At 42.5% G+C, this 20918-nt stretch overlaps 1 protein-coding gene across 6 annotated transcripts in view; it reads left to right on the top strand.

The window, feature by feature from the left end:
- The window catches only part of NFIA (nuclear factor I A), a 693058-nt gene that overhangs the window by 572458 nt on the left and 99682 nt on the right, over positions 1 to 20918 (top strand). For all 6 annotated transcript variants that reach the window (XM_045292063.1, XM_045292066.1, XM_045292064.1 and 3 more), the window contains exon 6: positions 8813 to 8940. In XM_045292063.1, coding sequence (XP_045147998.1) covers positions 8813 to 8940 — 128 coding nt within the window. The remainder of the gene's footprint in view (positions 1 to 8812; positions 8941 to 20918) is intronic.

The raw sequence follows: 20918 nt of genomic DNA, 5'->3' as shown, positions 1-20918 counted from the left end.
TTTAGGTCATTACGGAGACCCTGAAGGTAATTAAAGAAAGCCACCCCTTAAATTCAGCCACTGAATCCCACCAACTTTTTCCCTTTTCCTTCACGACAGTGTAGGCCCATCATGCCTGGGGTGGCGGAGTGTGCGTCACCGCAATTCCAAGTGCATTTGTAACCAAACAGTGCGATTGTTCGAGCGCTCATAAATTTGGGAGATTTTGAATGTTTGCTGATGGAAGGGACATTTTGTGTAACTGCACACAGTCAACATGAAAAGGCTGTGCAAATACTTGTGGGTGATGATTAATTTGGGGGTTTGTGTGCTGTTGGTTTTTCATATGTGTGCTGCCCATGTACCGTATCGACTCAGATTGGACCCCTCACCACCATCCTTCCACTCACACTGCAGCCAGGCTCTTCTCTTTTGCACTGCTGTCTGAGTGGAAGGCTAGTTATTCGTGCCCTTGAAAATGGCTAGTGCTGTCCTAAGGTTCTACAAATAGCTAACCCTGATAAGGAGCTAATTATAAACAGCACCAGTAGTTAATAATGCAATAATATGTGTGTTTTTCTCTCATCTAGCTCTTCCTAGGATGAGTTTTAAAATAGACATACATATATTGATATATGTATTAAGTACACATTATATATATATGTATACATATATACATGTATATACTTAAATACATAGGTTCAGCAATGATCAATTGTACAAGTTACAAAATGTGCCCAGAATGTTCCATATTTACCTAGAGAAGTTCATTTATCAGTTAGTCAAGTGATACTTATTCAGGTTGTGCTAATATTCATTGGTCACCTGCTCTGTCTCTTCACATACATGACCTCTTTAACCTTCCCAGTAGTTTCACAGCATTGTCAGAGTGCCCCTTTGATCATGGAGAGAGGAGTGGAATCCCTTGCCCAGGGTCACCAACCTAAACAAGGTGGAGCCTGCATTCAGACTTGGTTCTGGTGGACCTTAGGAGACGTAATGTTTCCACACTGCCTCCTCTGAAGGAACAATAGACCATAAGGCCTTAAAAAAGGAAACTCTATCATCTTGCCTTTTCCTTGACAGGTAGTCTCTGCTCTATTGAATTGCTATTAATATCTTCCCTTCCAAAAAAATTTTTAAAATATCTTCCCTTCCTCGACTGTAAGTTACTTGAAGGACAATGCACACCTATGCTAGTTCGGCAACATCATTTATTAAGCACCCAGATAATCATAATCACCCATCAGATTAAGTTGCACCTGACCTAAGCCATGACACTTTCAATGGCCTACATGCATGTGAAAGTTGGACATGGAATGAGAACGACCAAAGAATCGATGCTTTTGAATTGCGTTGCTGGCAAGGTATATTGCAAGTCCCATGGACTGACTGCTAAAAGACCAACAAATCTGTCTTGGAAGAAATACAGCCAGAATGCTTTTGGCAGGCAAGGATGACAAGACTTCATCTTACATACTTTGGACATGTTTTTAGGAGAGACTAGTCCCCAGAGAAGGACATCGTGCTTGGTGGAGGGGCAACAAAAAAGAGGCGAGCCCTCAGTGAGACAGATTAACACCAGGGCTGCGACAATGGGCCCAAGCGCAGGAACAATGATGAAGATGGTGCAGGACCGGGCAGTGCTTCCTCCTGTCGTGCACAGGGTCGTTATGGATTGGAACTGAATCAGTGGTCCCTAACAGCATCAACAATAATAGCAACAGGATTGCCATCTGAGTCCATGGATATACAATCAAATAAGAAGAGCTTTGCAAGCTAGTGGTATCGACTGGCCAGTAAATGGAAATCTTCAGGGAAGAGGCATTCTAGTCTTGTGGAAACAAAGTAAGGCTTCTGGGCCTTGCTCGTAGTAGGAATTAAGCAAATACATAGAATGAAGGCAATAGTCTTCCCAAATTATATGAGAAAGTTTCAGAAAATTCATGGAAATGTGGTACTAGAAGGTAATGAAATGTTTCCATGAACTTTTTGAAGGACTCTTGGTAGATGGAATTGCTAGGAACACAAGAGGAAATCTCATGCCTAGGAAGAAGAACTAGCGAGTCATGCCTTAGGAGTGTGTTATACTCCCTTACAATTATAGGCCTTACTGGCATTTTCCTGTGCTCTGCAAATGATTCTAGAAGAATAGAATCAGTGTATTAGAAAGCCAAAGTCAAGAGACCAAAATCAACAAACTGATTCACTGTGAAAGTAAGTATACGTGTGTGTATAATATACATGTATACATGAAACATGCATACACGTATGTGGGTGATTGACTGTGTGTGTATAACATCTTTGTACACACACATACATATATGTGGGTATGTGTGTGAGTCTGATTGACCAGAGGTGCTGTTCTCCTTCAGGAGAAGCACCTCCAAAGCCCCAGAGGGGAAATGTCAAATTTGGGATTAAATATATGCTCAATCCAAAATCCTTTCATCAAAATAAACCATCTCTGAGAAGTCAGTAAGCATCCTCTGGAAGCTCTCTAACTCTCTTTCTTGGCGTTTCTCACTTTCTTAACTCCTGGATAATTCTTTCTCCTTCACCCTGTACCTCCACCATCCAGACATTTATCCCATGTCAACCCGTACTTTCCAACCAAGCTGTCAGAATCTCTCCATTTAGGGTTGAGTAACTGCATGGAATGTTTTCATTTTACCAGAGAGTGCCCCAAAAAACAAAAAAGCTTTACAAACTCAGAAATATGAATGATGGGAGAGTGATCATGTGGAACCCTAACTGGTCTCCCCTTGAATCATGACACTTGGATAAATCATTGTCTCATATATTCACACGGCTATTTCTAAGAAAATGTCCCAGTCGTGCACCTGTTCTAGTAGAACAAAGCAAGCGATAATAATATATAGAAAGAGTTATCATGGGGCAAGAAGAATGAACCTGAATCAGAGGTTACACCTTACATTTTCCCTGAGTTTCCTTCTTTTCAAGGCAAAAAGGAGAAATAACAGGTCACTGACTTTGTATTTTCTAATAAAAGAAAACCACAGAAATTTGCTGAAAGAGACCATCCCTTGTTGTGGGGTGGGGGTGGGGGGTTCTCTGTATTTGAAAGGTTCTTTTTGGTTATACTCTTTTATAAAGGAGATTGTCTAGGTGCAGTTTTTTATAATAATATAGAAATTCTCTTCACATGGCTTATTTTTAAAATCAAATTTAAAGAAAAGACTAAGAAAAAACATGAAGTAAACTATTAACATTAGCTTATTTTTGGTGCTAAGCCAGTTTGGTCCAGATATGTTGCTTTCCAATGGTTTAGCTTTACGGAGACTGAAACCTCATGGCAAAGGATGCAGAAATGCCAGCTTTCATGGTGGGGACGTCTTTTCTTAAATTGGACCCTCCATATTAAGAAAAAGAATGATGGTGGTCTACACGAGAGTTTGACAGCAGAGCAGCTTTCCATTGCACCGTCTCTTTCCATTGGTCACACTGTCGACATTCTCGTGATGTCCTTGGTGGTTCTGTTTCTGCGCGTCTATGTCCCCTGCCCCTCCTGGGCTTCTCAACTTTGTTTTAGGGTAAATGTTGACGCTTTGGCCTCATGTAGGAAATAACTTAAGGGCACACAGTATTCATGGATGATACTATTTATTTTATAATCAAATATGTTACTTGGGTAAAAGTTGACTACCAAGTTCCAAGTTCAAAGGGTATCTTAGGGGTTCCTTCCTCTAATTTCTGTTGGTCCAGTAAGTTGTGACAGTTTTTAGGTATTTGAGTTGCTACACATTTCTCTCCCTTTCTATCTGGGAGCTTCTATTATGTCCACATCAGCAGGGTTGGTAGTGGTAGTCAAGCAGCCTCAAGCTTCTCTGGTCTTAGGCTAGAGAGGCTGTGGTTCCTGTGGGCTCGTTTTTTTCTTTGGTTTCCATACAATAGTTGTCCGTTTGTGATTGGTTCATTCAACTCAGCATAATGTCATCCAGGTTTATACATGTTAATCAGATTATTCTTTGAAGCTGTGGAAAGTTCCATTTCATTGTATGTTTGAACCACAATGTATTAATCAGTCCATCTGTAGAAGGGTATTGATATTGGTTCCATCGTTTGCTTATTGTGAACAATGTTTCAATGAACAGAGAGGTGTTTATGTCTAGTCATGTCACTGCTCTTATATTTATGTTCCCCCAAACTTGGTTGATCATGTTCTCGGTGATTTAGTATTTATAGAATAATATAATTTGGTGGTTATATAATGTTGTGATCACTCCTCAGTGTGATCAGCTAATCATGTAAGGAGATTGGGGTGTATTTAAGACTCTTACTCAAACCCCAGCCCTGAATAGATATATGGGAGATGTCCCTGAAGTATGGTTTGTATCACCTTTTCTCTTACAAGAAATAAAGAGAGGAAAAAGAGAACAGAGGAGGGACCTGCTAGCCACCCACAAAGACTTAGGAGCAGGATGCATCCTTTGGAGCTGGAGCTCCTGTGCAGACAAGCTGCTAGACTTAGGGGGAGATTGATGGCAGGGCCTTCTCCTAGAACCAGCAGAGAGGAAAAGCCTTCTCCTCCTGCTTGATGCCCTGAATTTAGATTTTTAGCTTATGAGTTAGTTAATTGTGCCAGCCTGGCCGATAATCATATGTGGGGCTAATTGAAAGGCGGAGGGATAAATGGGTGGTGAGCCTCGCCTTTCTAGTTCTCGGGTCTCTTGTTTTGTGCTGGTTGCACCGGGTGCAGCTGCCTTAGCAGTTCCCTGCTTCAGCTTGCAAGATTGACTTCCTACAAGACATCCCCAAGGAGAAGCTACATGGACCTATCCCGCTGCAGCCCTGGGTGCTGGAGCAGCCATGTGGAGACCCCTGCTAGTGCTGAGATGCTTATTCGTTCGCTGACTCAGTTTTCCTCCTGCAGTCGGCATCATTGCCTCTGTTTTGTGAGGTGGAGGACTTTGTGGACTGGTGTTGGGTTAATGGGTTAATGTTGGACTTGCGGGCTTGGGCGGCATTGGGTTGGGATGTTTTTGTGATGCGTATTTTCTTTACATAAAACTCTCTCTTATACATGAGTTGCTGTGGATTTGTTTCTCCAAAGTACCTAGACTAATACAGCTTCCTAAACTGTAAAAGGATACATTTATAATAGTTTACTATAGCAGCCCTAGGGAACTATTTTTATCTTTTGGGGAAAATGCCATACAGTGTTCTATAGTGGTTGTACCATTCAGCAATTCCATCAGCAATATATGTTTCCTATACCCCTACAACCTCAACAGCATTTGTTCTTTTCTCTCTATGTGTGTTTTTCTCTCTAATCATTGACATTTTTACAGAGATGAGGTGGTATCTCATTGTGGTTTTGACCAATGGCCAATGAAAGGATCTCTAATGGCACAGCAGGTTAAGCATTCAGCTGAGAACAGCCAGGTGTGCATTTCCAATCCACCCGCAACTCCATGGGAGAAAGATAAGACTGTCTGCTCACATAAAAATTTTCCAATCTCAGAAACCCTAAGAAGCAGTTGTACTCTGACCTGCAGGGCCGCTATTATTACGAATGCACTCTGTCATAGTGGATGAGAAGGCTAATGATCAGGAGCTCTTTTCATGGATTACAAGCCTGAATGTCGTCTTTGGTGAAGTGTCTGTGTATGTCCTTTGCCCGTTGTTTGATTGGCTTGCTTTTGTTTTTGAGTTGTTGACATTTTCTCTGTATTTTAAAGATGAGACACTTATCCCACATATCATTGTCAAATATTTTCCCAGTCTGTAAGTTCTCTTTTTACTCTCTTTCTGAAGTCTTCTGGTGAGCATAAGTATTTAATTTTTAAGTGGTCCCAGTATCTAATTGGTCTTCTGCCATTTATACATTTTTTAGTATCATTTAATAGACTGTTTATGCCCCAAATCAGTCCCTTAGTTTTGATGCTATGTTATTTTCTAGGAACTCTATAGTTTTCACTTTAACATTTAGGACTTTGAGCCATTTTAAGATCGTTTTTCTACATGGTATAAGGTATGCACCTTGATTCACTTTCTACATGTGGAATAGCGGTTTTGTGAGCCCAATTGTTAATTCCCCTTTGGTGGAAGATCAGCTGTCTGTAGATGGGAACTTCTGCATTTCTATTTGCATGGCTGCAAGTCTCATAGTGTTCTCCCTGCTTCTAGGTTCTGTTCCCTCATATCCCTTTTGTCTTCCAAAATCCATCAGCCACACAGCTGCCAGTTATGACCCTTCCAAAACCACATGCTGGTATCTCTCCTGTTTAGTGTTTTTGGGATTCTCCCGTTTGTATCATAAAGTACTGGCACCAATACCTTCTGTAACCTGCATCTCCTCATATTTTACTATGCCCCTCCTTCCACTTCAATCACACTAGATACCTGGCAGAATGTGCCACACTTCACCAGGGTAATGTGCAGAATATCTGATGGCCTGTCTGTCCTGGCCTTCACCAAGCAGAAACAGATGTCACTCTGCCTCAGTGCTTGGACAAGGACCTACCAGGCCCCTGATGTGATGGGGTGGCAAGATTAAGAGAAATGTATGGGGCTTGAAGCACTATCTGGTTAACAATTGGTGTAAAGTGGTGGGAACACATCTTCCTCATCAGTTTTAAGGGATGCCCCCCCCCCCACACACACACACACACACCATTGCTGCAAGCTGGCCAATTCCCTCCCAGTAGACCATAAACCAAAAACTCATACTGACTCATAGAAACCCTGTAATATAGGGTAGAACTGTCCCTGTGAATTTGGGGGACCATAACTTTTCACAGGAGTAGAAAGCCTCAACTTTCTCCCAATTTGCCGCTGGTGGCTTCAAACTGCTGACTTTGCGGTTAGCAGCCCAGTGCATAACCACTATACCAGCACCAGGGCTCCTCCAGTAGACTACAGACACTAGATGTGCATAGTAAATTAAGCTCACATCATTTGCATAGTTTACTGGCCAATCTCACTAAGGTGCATACCAATCACAAGGGCAGGTTGTAGTCCAGGCCTAGACAAAAAAATAGCAAACCGTACAATTTGTACAGTTTACCAACCTGGACAAATATAACAACTTCAAGAGTAACAAACTCAGGCAGTGGTAACACCTCAGGGAAAAATATCTCAAATTGTTTTTCCAAAGAACCAAGGCAAAAGGGTACATGAGGAAATGCTCTTCACCACAGTGGGTAAAGTCGTATTTCAGCATTTTAAAAATGGTTGATGCTGGTGCATTAGTTGAATTGAAGCCTGTTTCTACCCTACCCTTCATCCCTTCTCCTTGATACTCTTAAGAAGGGCTGTAAACTAGTTTGAACAAGTTCAGCAGTGGCCAACAAAGTCCAACTAGAACAAACCTACATTTTCAAAATGCGTGATTTGGAATGGTAACTGGAACAGGAAAAATTACAGGTCAAAATCCTGAAATTGGACACTTGGAAGAAGCATACTGAGCCTTGTCAGCATCCTGATGCCTGTGATTAGACTGTTGGTAGGAATATGCAGAGCTGCGTGAATTTAAAGCTGTGTCAAGCTTGTTAAAGAACCACAAGGTTGGTGGTTCAACCCCACCTGCCAATCCAAGGAGAAAAATGAGGCCGTGAAGGTTTACAGAAACCATGTGAAACAGTTCTCATATATTGGGTCTCTATGAGTTGCAATCCACTTGATGGTAGTGGGTTTTACACTAACAGGCTTACCTCGAACTTATCAAAGAAAATCTTATTTTAGACAGAATTGCATCCACAGATAAAGGGGTTAGAATTCCCTACTGCAAATATTTGGTGGGGGTAGGGGGTTGCAATTCAATCCATAGTTTCTAATGGTATTATCAATTAAGACAATTAGACCATGACTATTACTACTACTGCTGCTACTATCCACTGCCACCACCATGATTCTGACTCATAGCAACCCTATGTCATGTTTCCAAGACTTCAAGCCTTTATGGGAACAGACAGCCTTATCTTTCTCCTACTGTCTTTTTACCTTTGAAGCTTAAAGCAGGGTGAGAATATTAAATTCTCAGGCAAAGAAAATGCCATGCATTCTGGAAGTTTCATCACCGTATCTCTCTGAAAATCAAAGGTCACTGCCTGATGGACTTCATTTTGGTTATCTGTATATAAAGAAAGGCGTAAGTCATCAGACCACTCTTTTTTCCAAACCCCTAGGACTCACGGGGTGATGCCCTCCTCCCTCCTGACTTACCTGTTTTGTTCACTGTTTATCTTTAGTCCCTAGAACAGTACCTGAACTATTGTAGCTATACAGTAATATTGTTGAATGAGCAAATTCAAATTGAAGATGAGAAAACATGCACCCCACACACACTACACACACACACACACACACACACACACACACACCACACCAAAAAAATGAGAGAGGAAGAAACAAGATTTTCTTAACAGGGTATGAGCCTTTATTGTCATCCTGTCTGGTGTGCCTTTCTGGGGATTGAACTGATATCTCAGTACATTGCCGATGGCCAGGTCTCTGCTACTGCCTGGGGCGAAAGGAAGTGTAAGTAGCTTATGGCCCGCAGTTCCAGGTGGAGACAAGAGCAGAGCCAGCCTCCAGTTTCTCAAAGGGAAAGGGAACAGGATGTGGCAGCCGCAGCCGCAGCAGCTTGCGACAATAAAAATCAAACCCAGACACTTGGAACAACACATACCCAAACTGTGCTCCATCTCTAGTGATTCACCAACTTGAACAAGAGCCCACAAGGAGTCCCAGAACTACATGAGGTAACCCAATTGCTTCCTTCCTTGGCTTGCTTTCAACCAGAGGTTCAGTGCCCAAGAAAAAGGTGGTTTGGATCACTTTGAAACAATTTTCCCTTTTGCTATTTCAGCTCCACAAAGCGCCTCAAGTCTGTAGAGGATGAAATGGACAGTCCTGGTGAAGAACCATTTTATACAGGCCAAGGGCGCTCCCCAGGAAGTGGCAGTCAGTCAAGTGGATGGCATGAAGTGGAGCCAGGTAAGCAGGGTGGCAATGGGACGTGGCTAACATCGCGTAGTTGTGTGCACACGCACGCGGGGCCTGTGAGGTGCATGCAGCTTAAGAAAGTGGTCAGGGAAGTCGACTTTTACAATAGGAGTGCTTGTCTGTATCACACGCTGATGGCCACCTTTATGGAAGGGTGACTGTGACGGTGCCTGTTGCTGCCTAGTTGATTTCAGTTCATGTGAACAATCCCCACAGGGCCAAAGTAGAACTATACGGTTTTCAGTCACGGGTTTTCTAAAAGGTGGTCAACAGGATTTCCTTGTCAGGTATCTCTGATTAGACTCTGTCAGCCTTCTCATTAGCTATTGTGTGTGTTGACCATTTGGCTACCCACAGACTCCTAACTAACATTTTGGCATTTTATCTTGTAATGACAGTCTATCAAATTTTGTAACTGGATCAACATTGTTCAGAAGAATGGGGTCCTGGGGCTATATTTTATACCTAGATTTTTGTCAAATGAGGATACATGGAAATCTTTTTTCTTCTTACTGGATGCCATCATGATTTTGTTTTCTTTTTTATGAAACCATTGCCTTTATATTCATCTCTATTGAACTAAGGCAAACCATAACCCCACATGGATAAGGGGGAAGAAGTCTTACCTAGTACTTTCCCCAAGATGCAAAGTCAAATGGGAGAGAAGTTCGAATATAGGCTTTGAAAGCTGATAGAGGATAATCTGCCTCCAATGTTTGCTAGCAGTGGGGTTGTGGGAAAATTACCTAGCTCTTGTAAATCAAAGTGACCTCATTTATATAATCTGACAACATTAACAACAACAGCTGACTCGCTCTTCTTGAAGATGAAATGAGGTAACATATAGAGCCCATCTAAGAATTATACCGAGGAGCCACAGGGTTAAGAGCTCAGCTGCGAAGGAAAAGGTTGGTAGTTTGCGCCCACCCAGCAGCCCCATGGGAGAAAGGCCCAGTGAGGCCTTTCTGCGAAGGTCACAGCCTAGGAAACCCTATGGGGAAGTTTTGCGCCATCACATGAGGTCACTGTGAGTTCAAGTTAACTCGAAGGCACCTAACAACGAGAATAATACCTGATTCAGAGTAAATGTGAAAAAAAAAATCTTTCAGACCGTCTTCCTCCCACCCACACCTTGGAGTAATTTACTACAAGAACGGTCAAGCTCCAAGAAGCTATCTGAACTAACCCCTTCATCTTCCTGTCTTCGCTCCCTCGTCCCCTCCCTGGTTTATCCAGACAGCGCTCGGAGGGCATGATTGGAAAGAGGGAGTAAGAAGGAGGTATTCAGGACAGCAGTGAGACTGTCCTCTGTCCTTTCGGTGAGGGTGAATGCACTCATTTACACGTGTGAAAATCCACACCACAAAAGGATTTAAAAAATCAGCTTTATTTTATGGTTCAGAAAAACAAAAGGGAAACACACTGCAAGTCCCACTGGTGGGAGCCTTTATTTTCCCTCCTTTACTCAGAGGCAGGCATTTCAGTTGGCCTGGCTGCCCCCAAATGCTCTCCTGCCTCCCATCTCGTTCCTTCATTTATTCAGCAATAGACTGGGGTCTTTTCTCTGAGGCACTACGCCAGGTTCTTGGAAATCAAGGCTAGGAAGACTGGTCCCTGATTTTAGGGGGTCACAATCAAGAGGACATAGACCCATAACAGGTCATGCCACAATGGTGGAGAAGAGCAGAGGGGGCCATACTAGCCTCTGGCCCTCCCTTTTTTCTTTTCTTTTTTTTTTTTTTTACATTTTATTAGGGGCTCATACAACTGTTATCCCAATCCATACACACATCAATTGTGTAAAGCGCATTTGTACATCGTTTCTCAAAACATTTTCTCTCCATTTAAACCCCCGACATTAGGTCCTCATTTTCCCCCTCCCTCCCCGCTCCCCCCTCCCGCATGAGCCCTTGATATTTTATAAATGGGTATTTTGTCATATCTTGCCCTGTCCGGCATCTCCCTTCATCCACTTTTCGATTGTCTGTCCCCGAGGGAGGAGGTCACACACAGTTCCATGTAATCGGTTCCCTCTTTCCTACCCATTCTCCCTTTACCCTCCCTGTTTTGCCACTCACACCACTGGTCATATAGGGCTCATCCGTCCTGGATTCCCTGTATTTTCAGTTCCTATCTGTACCAGTGTACCTCCTCTGGTCTAGCCAGACTTGCCCTCCCTTTTTTCTAAGGGTTACCAGCACAGCACTCAAGGGAGAGGTTTCTTCTGTCAAGGTCATGCATCCTCTTCACCCCACACTTCTGCTCGTGCCTGTTAGCCTGGAGTTGCTCGCCAAGAACCAGACCCTAAATGAAGATGAAAAGGCTGACTGCGCATGGCCACTAACTGCATCAGCAGCATGGTCTCAGCATAGTGCTAGTGCAAAGTTTACGGGCTGTTAAAAAATTAAAAGGTGTAAAGTTTCTTTGAATGCTTTTTCAAAGGCTAATTAGAGTCGTAGCCACTTTACCTGCTTCCCACCCTGATGCTGTCAAGTTAGTTCCAAGCAAGGAGAACGGCGCCGTAAAGATGTGAAGTCGGCAGATAACCAGGTCTTTCCCAGGCAGCAGTGCCTGTTACTCAGGGATTCTTTCCTGCTCTGGGCGTCAGAATCCATGTGCCATACCTTTGCGCTCCACGACAGCACGGGAGCATTTTCACGCAGATTGCAGCCGCTGTATTACGCTTGTGTGCCCTGGACACCTATGCAGATTTCCTTAGGAGGGTGTTTTGGGGTAATGGGATTAGTAGAAAATTTAGTACTTTTGCCTAGTGACTAGCCCATTTTCTTAGTCACACTTCAGGATTCCAATGATCATAAATTTTAATAACTCACATGTATTAAACAGTTCATATGGAATGGCTGAATCTTTTGAGGGATATATATATATAAAGAAATATCGCTATGTATTATCACTACATGTTGGAATCTACTTGATGACAGTGAGTTGGGTATTTTGGGTTTTTAGATATTTTGGGTTTTTAGATATTATGTGCCTTCTTCTGTGTTTGCTTATCAGCACTCACTCCCCACCACCCCAGGTATTTTTGTAAGTGTGCTATGCTAATTTTTTACACCAACATGTGAAAACTTGGCATAGCTGTACTGTGGGAAATACCTGGGTGGGGGAGCTGCTAGCAAACAAGCACTTAATTGCAACACACACACACACACACACATGCATATAGCATGCACACATACACACACATATATTTTGTTGTTGTTGTTAGGTGGCTTCAAGTCTGTTCTGACTCGAATGGACCCTGTGAACAACAGAATAGAATGTTGTTCTGTCCTGTACCATCCTCATAATCATGGCCCATTGTTGCAGACACCCTGTCAATTCATCTCATGAGGGTCTTTGTCAATATCTTTCTCTGTTACCAAGCATGATACCCTTTTCTAGGGTCTGGTCTCTCCTGATAGCACTTGAGATGTCTCTCATACACACACACATGCGCACACACATAGGTATTACATATACATATATTACGTATTACTCTTCAAGAAATTCCCCACAATTACACTCCTGGATTGATCCTCCATTCTCCACCCTCATTTCATTACAGAAAAGTGCCATTTAGTGTATATGTGCATGAGGAGTGGGGAGGACAATGGGTAAATTTACATTTGGCCATATTCTGCATAGAAAGTCATAATTGAAACAGGGCCGGAGGGGACATTAAAACTCAACTGAAGGATGTTGCACATGTTCATGGTGACTTCGGTGTCATTAACTCACACCAGCCATTTTAAATGGATAATTTATGCTGCCAGATGGTCCTTTTTGGGGATTTTCCATCTAGCCCAATCCCCTTTTTGGCACAGAGAACACCTTTATGTTGTTCCCACACTTTATCCGGGCCTGCACAGCTTTTCCCCAGGGGTACAGTTAATTGAGTAGGAGGCTTTTAGTGGTTCACTCATGTAAATTACCTTCAGAAAAATGTTGGGAGTTATGTATATCTGAATGCACTGGGCAGCGAGACTCTTGGTTGCTGTTCTCGGGATAATGTTCTCCAATGAGTATTAAAGGGTACTTTGAGTCTCAGATGCGACCCAGGAAGCGGGGCGGTCCTTACTCCTCTCTCACCACCCCGCATCTGTGTACTTGCCCCAAGTGCTTTCTCAGGAGTCCCTGGCCAACAAGGGACCCCGGGGGTTGTCAGAAGATACAAATATCTTTGAGCAACAGGAAGGCTTGGGAAAGTAAAACAAACCAGACATGCAGTAAATTACATGAGCTCTCTCAAACGTCTCTTGTAGTATCCTGTCCCCCATTAGTTTAGTTCAGCACTTTTAGCACAGCTCTTGTTATCTCGAAAGAAGGGCATAAGAGATTAAAGATGATGTTGGTTTAAAAAAATAATAATAATCAGACAACTTCAAGCTGACTTTTTGTTCTCTTACAATGCCACATGTGTTCCGGCCACTTAGTTTCATTTTCCAGTTATCTCAAAACCTTGTTCGATTTGGAACTTTGAAGATAATCACGCGCCGATGAAATGAGTCCTATGAAATCCCACCAAGCACAGCGGCACACACTTATCAACTTTTGTTGATCTGTACAAATGAGGTATTGCAGCGGGACCGATAATGCAAATAAATAGGAAGGAAACTACTTGTGCAAATAAATGGGAAGGCATGTGCTTACATGAAGGCAGAAGCTTTGCACAGGGCTTTCCTACCAGGACTTCAAAAATTTCATGGAAAAATCCCATTGCCTTCGCATTCTATTTTTCCATGAATTTTTTGAAGCCACACACACTCCATCTTCTACAGATGGTAAGAACTGTAGTTGTAGTGGTTTGAGTGCCTGCCATTGACGACTATTGTTTATTACACAATTTGCAGAGTAGAGTAAGCTTGCCTTTGTGGATAGGAAGACGAAGGCTCAGAAAGATTCAATGGCTTGCCCAGGGCTTTACAGATCAGTAAATTTTGGAAATTCCAACCCAAATTTCAGCATGTAAGCTTTGTCTTCTGTATTTACTAACCTCTTTTGCCATAAATGCATTTTAGGGTTTCTTGTCCTGGCCTTGTTTTATATATACGTATATATATTTATATGAATATATATTTGACTATATATATACATTTATATATATATTATATACATTATATCTATATATAATGCATCCGGACTATATATATACACATTATATGTGTGTGTGTGTATGTGTATATATATATATATATATATATATAAAATGCATCAGGAAGCCCTCAGAGCTCCAGGTGATTCCTATGTACTTTAAAACCAAAAATAAACAAGCAAACAAAAAGAAGCCCAAATTCGGTGGAGTCAGTAGGGTTTGAAAAGTGCTGGCTTGGGTCCCTCATTTGTCCCTGGATGTAGCTCTGACCACTAAGTCCATGGTCGGAAGTGATGTCAGCAGTATGCTTTGTACTTCCCACCTCCTTCCTCTCCCTAGTGTAAGTAGGAATGCCTTTAAAACTCCCTGAGATAAAAATGAGGAGCTATTAGGGGCTCAAGTAGAAAGCAAATGTTTTGAGAATAGTGATGGCAACAAATGGACAAATGTGCTTGACACAATGGATGGATGGATGGATTCTGATAAGAATTGTAGGCGTCCCCAATAAAATGATTAAAAAATATTTTAAAACTCCCTGAAATAGAAACCTAACTGGTTTTCAAACAGATCAGAGAAGACTGTCAAGTGAAGAGATACATTGTTTAATTATTTTTTTTAATATTTAAAGCCCATTGTAGGGGTAGGGAGTCGGGGGGATAACCAGTTGGCCAGCCAACAGCCCTGGGTTCAGTTGGAGTTTGTAAACGTATGTGGGCTCATTACAATTTTAAATATCAGGTTTGCTTGGACTCCCCACTCTGCCAGCCCTGATTTGACTGCCAGCAGTCATTCATCAATTGTACGAGTGCGGGAAGTTTACCAATTTGTACTTCTGCTGAGACACATAGGGGGCCCGTTATTGATGCCAATAAAAAGGCAGCAGACTGGTAACAATAGTGCATTGATCATGGACACACCACTGCACTAGCATATATTAGTGGGAATGATGAAACCCCCCCCACAATCGCCTTCTGTAATAGGAATGGTCACTGTTACAGAACATTGCCGTAGGATCAATGTCTGGGCTTTTCTTCTGCATTTATGGAGTAGTGGGAAAGCAGCCTTCTGCGACATTCTCTTCCATTCTCTCTTTAGTATTGGCTCCTGCTCATTAGAGGCTGGTGTACCAGGGAGCATGTTGCAATGCATTAGGCTGGGTTGTCTAGAGAAACAAAACCAGTGACACGCATATAAGTATAAAAATAACTTTGTATCAAGGAGTAATTTTATATCAAGAAAGCACCCCAGCCCAGTCCAATTCAAGCCCACGGGTCTGATGTAAGCTGGAGCTTCTTTAGACTCGTGGTTGCAGGCCAATGATGCAGAAGGGTGAAGTGGAATACAGGAAGATCACAGGCTGGTAGGTGCAGAGTCATATGGATCCAAGGTCAGTGGAAATATGGCAGGGTGCCGACAGCTCAGAGGCTGGCTCCCAGCGTCTGTGGCCCACGTGGGGTCACCCTTGGAGACAGACTCCCTGCAAGTGTGAAGGTTAAGGGCACAAGAGAGGAAGGAGAAGTTCTCACTATCCTTCTTATAGGAAAGGCCATAGCCTCAAGGAGGCATCATCAGGCTGTGACCTGATTGATAGGTTGAACTGTATGTACCCCTGCACATTCACATAGGGTCAAGTTGACATAAAATCTAATTGCCACAAGCAGTAACAAAAGGCCTGATTTTTAGTGACCCTTCTGTAGCAAAAAAATTCAACCCAAAGCTGTAAGTATTGACCCAAACAAAAACAAACTCTCTGTCTTGGAGCCAATTCTGACTCATAGTAACCCTATAGGATAGGGTAAAACTACCCTGGTGAGTTTCTGAGACAGTAACTCTGTGTGGGAGTTGAAAGCTTCCTCTCACTCCCATGCAGTGCCTGGCGGTTTCAAACTGTTGACCTTGCAGTTAACAGCCCAACGCATAACAACCACTATGTCACCAGGGCTTCTGCAAGTAATGAGAGAAAGGCTATCTTACTCTCATTTGGCCATTCGTCAAAGTGTCCCTTATTCACCTTGTTTTTCATGCTAGTAACTAAGGTCTTTGTAAGGGGAGTCTAAGTAATTACCTGTTAGAAGGAAAGATAGTCTCCTCACAGATACACATATATGATAAAGCATATGGGGGCAGGAATCATTGATGTTGTCTGTCCCTAACCCTGTCGCTATACCTACACATGGCAGGCCTTAAGTCAAGATTTGCTGAATGGACATATAAATAATGAGATGGAGACCATGCGCATCTTCTCTGGTCTTTTGCGCAGGGTGTAGCTGGCAGGAAGGAGAGCATGGCCTGCATTGGTTGAATGCATGAATGCATGAGTCTTGCATCTAAGAACCCAGATGCACAATTCTGTGAACACAGAAGCTCCCAGAAAAACAGATGCTATGTTTCAGCTGGTTTTGTCTGAGTAAATAAATTACCCAGGCTCCCAAATTTTTAATTATATGTTTGAAAATGAAACTGTATAGATATTCTAGGATGAAAGGAAGAAAGAGACGTAGCTTTTAACCTTACATGTGTATGTGGAGTCTCCCTCCAGGCCCGGCTCCTGTCACCATCATTAACCCCACCCAGTGTGTTAGGGACCAAAGCCCTGGCTAATCTTGTGACCTGTAGTTAAGAGGCTGTCCTGAAGAACTCTGAAGGAAATTTTTCTCCCAAGCACAATAATCGATGTAGACTTGCTGGGAGAGAGAAAAGAAGAACTCATTAGACTGTGTTAGAGCAAAGTAGGTCTCTGGCCGGCGTGCTCGATGAAAGGCTTCTGGTGTGAAGTAACCTGGTGGTACCATGGAAAAAAGGCTGTTGATGTCCTCCTGAGAGATCTACCAAATCCCAAACCAAAGCCAAACTCGCTGCCCTTGAGGTGATTGCACCTCACAGCTGCCCTATCAAAAAATTCACTGCCAACAAGTCAAAGCCAACTCACGGCAGCTCTGTAGGACAGGGGAGTCTGCCCCTGTGGGTTTCCAAGACAGTAACTCTTTATGTGTGTCAGTCTGGGTGGACTAGAGAAACAAATTCATGGAGACATGTGTATAAGAAAGAGATTTATATATAAGAGGAATTGAACATTGAGGAAGCATGCCAAACCAGTCCAGTCCAAGTCCACAGGAACGATACCAGCCCATTAAAGTCCGGTAACTGTCTATAAAGCCCTCTTCAGACTCACGAAACACATGCAATGATGCTGAATGCAGGATGATCACAGGGCAGTGGGTAGAAAGTCTTGTGGATCCAGTGGCAGTGGAAGCATCTCGGCACTGGCAAGGTCTCTAGGTGGCTTCTCCAGCTTCAGAGGTCTGGTTGCATCAGGGTAGGTCCATGTGGCTTTTCCAATTTAGGGCACTAGTGTAGTTCCATGTGTCTTGTCAGCTGCAGTGTCTCCCAGGGAATGTCAGAGAGAGAAGTATCTCCCACCTCCAAGGAGGAAGTACCAGATTTCCCAGAATTCTCAGGAGAAGGCCATGGCTACACAGAGGCCTCATTGGCTATGATCTGATTGACAAGCTAGACTCCACCTCTACACTCTTAATTCTTAATTTGACAAATAATTATATATCTACCACATTATGGAAATAGAAAACCTCATCTTTCTCATGCAGAGGCTGGTGGTTTAGAACTGCTGACCTTGCAATTAACAGAACAACATGTAACCACTGCACCACTTTGTGACACAAGGGGTGGCACATGGCACTGGCATTTGGTTTGGTATAAAGAAGAACAAGTACACACTAGGAATTAAAAATCTCCAGTTCTAATTTCTGATATGAACAATACTAGATCCTTCAGAAAACCATTTCCTTCCTAACTCTGTCTCTAGATTAAATTCCTTTGATCCCAAACCAACCAAACCCACTGCTATTGAATCAATGCCAACTCATAGCGACACCCTTGTGAGGTTACCGAGACTGTAACTGTTTACAGGAGTAGAAAGCCCCTGTTTTCTCCCAAGGAGCAGCTGGTGGTTTCGAACTGCCTACCTTGAGGTTAATAGCTCAATACATAACCATAAACCAGCAAGGCTCCCAAAAATTTCTTTGATATAAAAAAAAATGAGGACTTTCATTTCCACATGTGTGAACATTTGCAACAATAAAGCAGCCTGGCTTCTCTTATAACTTGGAAAAGATGAAATGAGTTACGTTTTTATTAGATGCCAGCTGTGTGCATGGTATTGTATAAGGTACAATGTTGTTGTTGTTAGATGCTTTGGAGTTGGTTCTGACGCATAGTGACTGTATTCCAACAGAACGAAACCCTGCATGGTCCTTTCTATCCTCACGGTTGTCCTTATGTTGAGCGCCCCCCTGCAGCCACCGTGGCAGGCCATCTCATGGAAATTCTTCCTCTTCTTCGCTGCCCTACCGCTTTACTAAGCACGATGTCATTCTCCAAGAACTGGTTCTCCTGGCAACATGTACTTTTCTTTATATTTTAAAGTGTACTTAATAGACTACAAAGTTTTATGAAATATTATAGGGAGTTTGATAGTTACTTTAAAAATTCTAAAGTGCGATATGAGTTTTAGGTATTATGAAATTAAATAGAAAATGTACATGTATGCTATATACAAAGCACCATGAAAGATGATCGAGGGCACATATAAATTAAACATGGCAGACCTTGCCCTTCAAGAGCAGACAGCCTATTTAAAGAAGGAAAAATAGCTGGTTAAACAAGCACCCAGTGGCTGTACAAGTAACAGGGTAAGAACAACACCATACAAGTGAAGAGTTTACCCATTGACTTAGAGCACAAGTACCTCCCTTATAATTGTTTGAAAGAGCTGATGCATACACTATTCCACTATTAAAGGAGCGTTAGCCAAAGCTGGCTTCTCTTTCCTTCATAATTGTAAACCCGTCTGTCCTCATCTCTAAAGTTTCCAATTGGTGTAGAGCATCACCCATTGGGTTGAGAGCAACGAGGTCAGCAGTTTCAAACCACCAGACTCACCAAGGGAAAAGATGGAGCATTCTACTCCCATGAAGATTTACAGTCTCCGAAACCCACAAGGGCAGTTCTGCTCTCTCCTGTAGGATCACTGTGAGTTGGAATGGACATTGATGGCAGTGAGTTTGGTCAAGAATTTGCATTTTCTTTGCTGAGTAACATGTGGAGAGCTAACGTGCTAGGAAGCCCTAAAGAAGTGTGTGAGAAAAGGCCATCCAACCTAACCAAAGATCTGTCATTTTGCACCTAGGCACCCAAATCTCCCTTGCCTGAAACAGTTTGGCCAGACACATGTTTCTGAATCGCGGGCAACATATGAGCAGATATTTTATTTAGATAGACCAAAATTATTCCAAGCTAAAATTAAAACCAAACTCACTGCCATCCAGTCAATTCTGACAATTGCAACCCTGCAGGACAGGGTAGAACACCCTCTATGGGTGTGTAGAGATTTTAACTCTTTATGGGAGTAGAAAGCCTCATCTTCTTCCCCCAAATAAGTTGTTGTTGTTGTTGTTGTTGTTAGTTGCAGTTGACTCAGTTCTGATTCATAGCAACCGTATGTACAATGGAACAAAACACTGCCCAGTCCTACACCCTCCTCATAATTGTTCTTATGTTTGAGCCCATTGTTGTAGCCACTGTGCCAATCTATCTTGTTAAGGGTCTTCCTCTTTTTTGCTGCCCCTCTGCTTTACCAAGGCATGATGTCCTTCTCCACAGACTTGTTCTTTTTCTGACAACATGTCCAAAGTATGTGAGACCAAATCTTGGCACCTTTGCCTTTAAGGAGTTTTCTTTCTGGCTGTAGAAACCCAAGACAGATGGGTTTGTTCTTCCTGCAACCCACAGAACTTTCCATAGTCTTTGCCAGTACCATAATTTCAATGCATGGATTCTGCCTTAGTCTTCCTCGTTCATTGTTCAACTTTCACATGCATGTCAAATGATTGAAAATACCGTGGCTTGGGTCAGGTGCACCTGACCCAGGTGTAGTCTTCCAAGTGATATCCTTATTTGTCAACACTTTAAAGAAGTCTTATGCAGCAGTTTTGCCCCATGCAGAACATCATCTGATTTCTTGACTACTGCTTTCATGAGCATTGCGTGTAGACCCAAGCAAGATATTAACAACCAAAATATAAATAACCAGCATGCAGAATTGAAGAAGGGCAATAAATGCCTGTATCTTAACAAGTATTCATAGAAACAAAACAGAAAGTATTTTTAATATCCGGCATAAAGAGAGAAAATACTTATTTAAATAGCATTCTTACTTCCTCTGCTCTATGTTATAAAGTAGTTCCTCCCATGTAGATATTTCATGAACCTAACTGGTGCCACAAACTGACTTCCAGCCAATCAACCAACCAAGCACTGCACTGATGCCGACACTTAGCGACCCTCTAGGACAGGGTAGGACTGCCCTTGTGTGCTTCTGAGACAGTCACCATTTACAGGAGTAGAAAGCCCCTCTTCCTCCCACAGAGCAGCTGGTGGTTTCAAACTGTGGGCCTTGCAGATCAGAGTCCAATGTGTAACCACTATACCAGGAGGGCTCCTGTACAATCTGATTAGCAATGAAATGAAAATAAATTTGCTTATTTTGTCACCGGAATGCTGCTGAAATGTTAACTGCCTAAATGTATTATAACTAATGGTAATGGCTTAGGTTTATTGAATGTTTGCTATGGGTCCTATGATGTTCCAAGTTCTATGTTTATGTCTATATGTTTATGTTCCTTTAATTGTAAATAATTTTTAAAATATATTTAAGATTAAGTGGGGAAGGGACCTAGGTGCAAATAATTATAGGCTTGGTAGTAGGGTGGCAGTTGGACATTGGGCCTCCTCATGCGCACTCCCCTAATACAAGAGCACCTTGCTCAGCTAAACGGTCATTTCATGATATCTACCT

The sequence above is a fragment of the Echinops telfairi genome, unplaced genomic scaffold (genome assembly GCF_000313985.2).
Source record: "Echinops telfairi isolate 266 unplaced genomic scaffold, ASM31398v2 ScPeMD7_443;HRSCAF=831, whole genome shotgun sequence".
Taxonomy (NCBI): Eukaryota; Metazoa; Chordata; class Mammalia; order Afrosoricida; family Tenrecidae; genus Echinops; species Echinops telfairi.
Note: the sequence above shows the minus strand (reverse complement) of the source record. Positions and strands in the feature narration are given on the sequence as shown.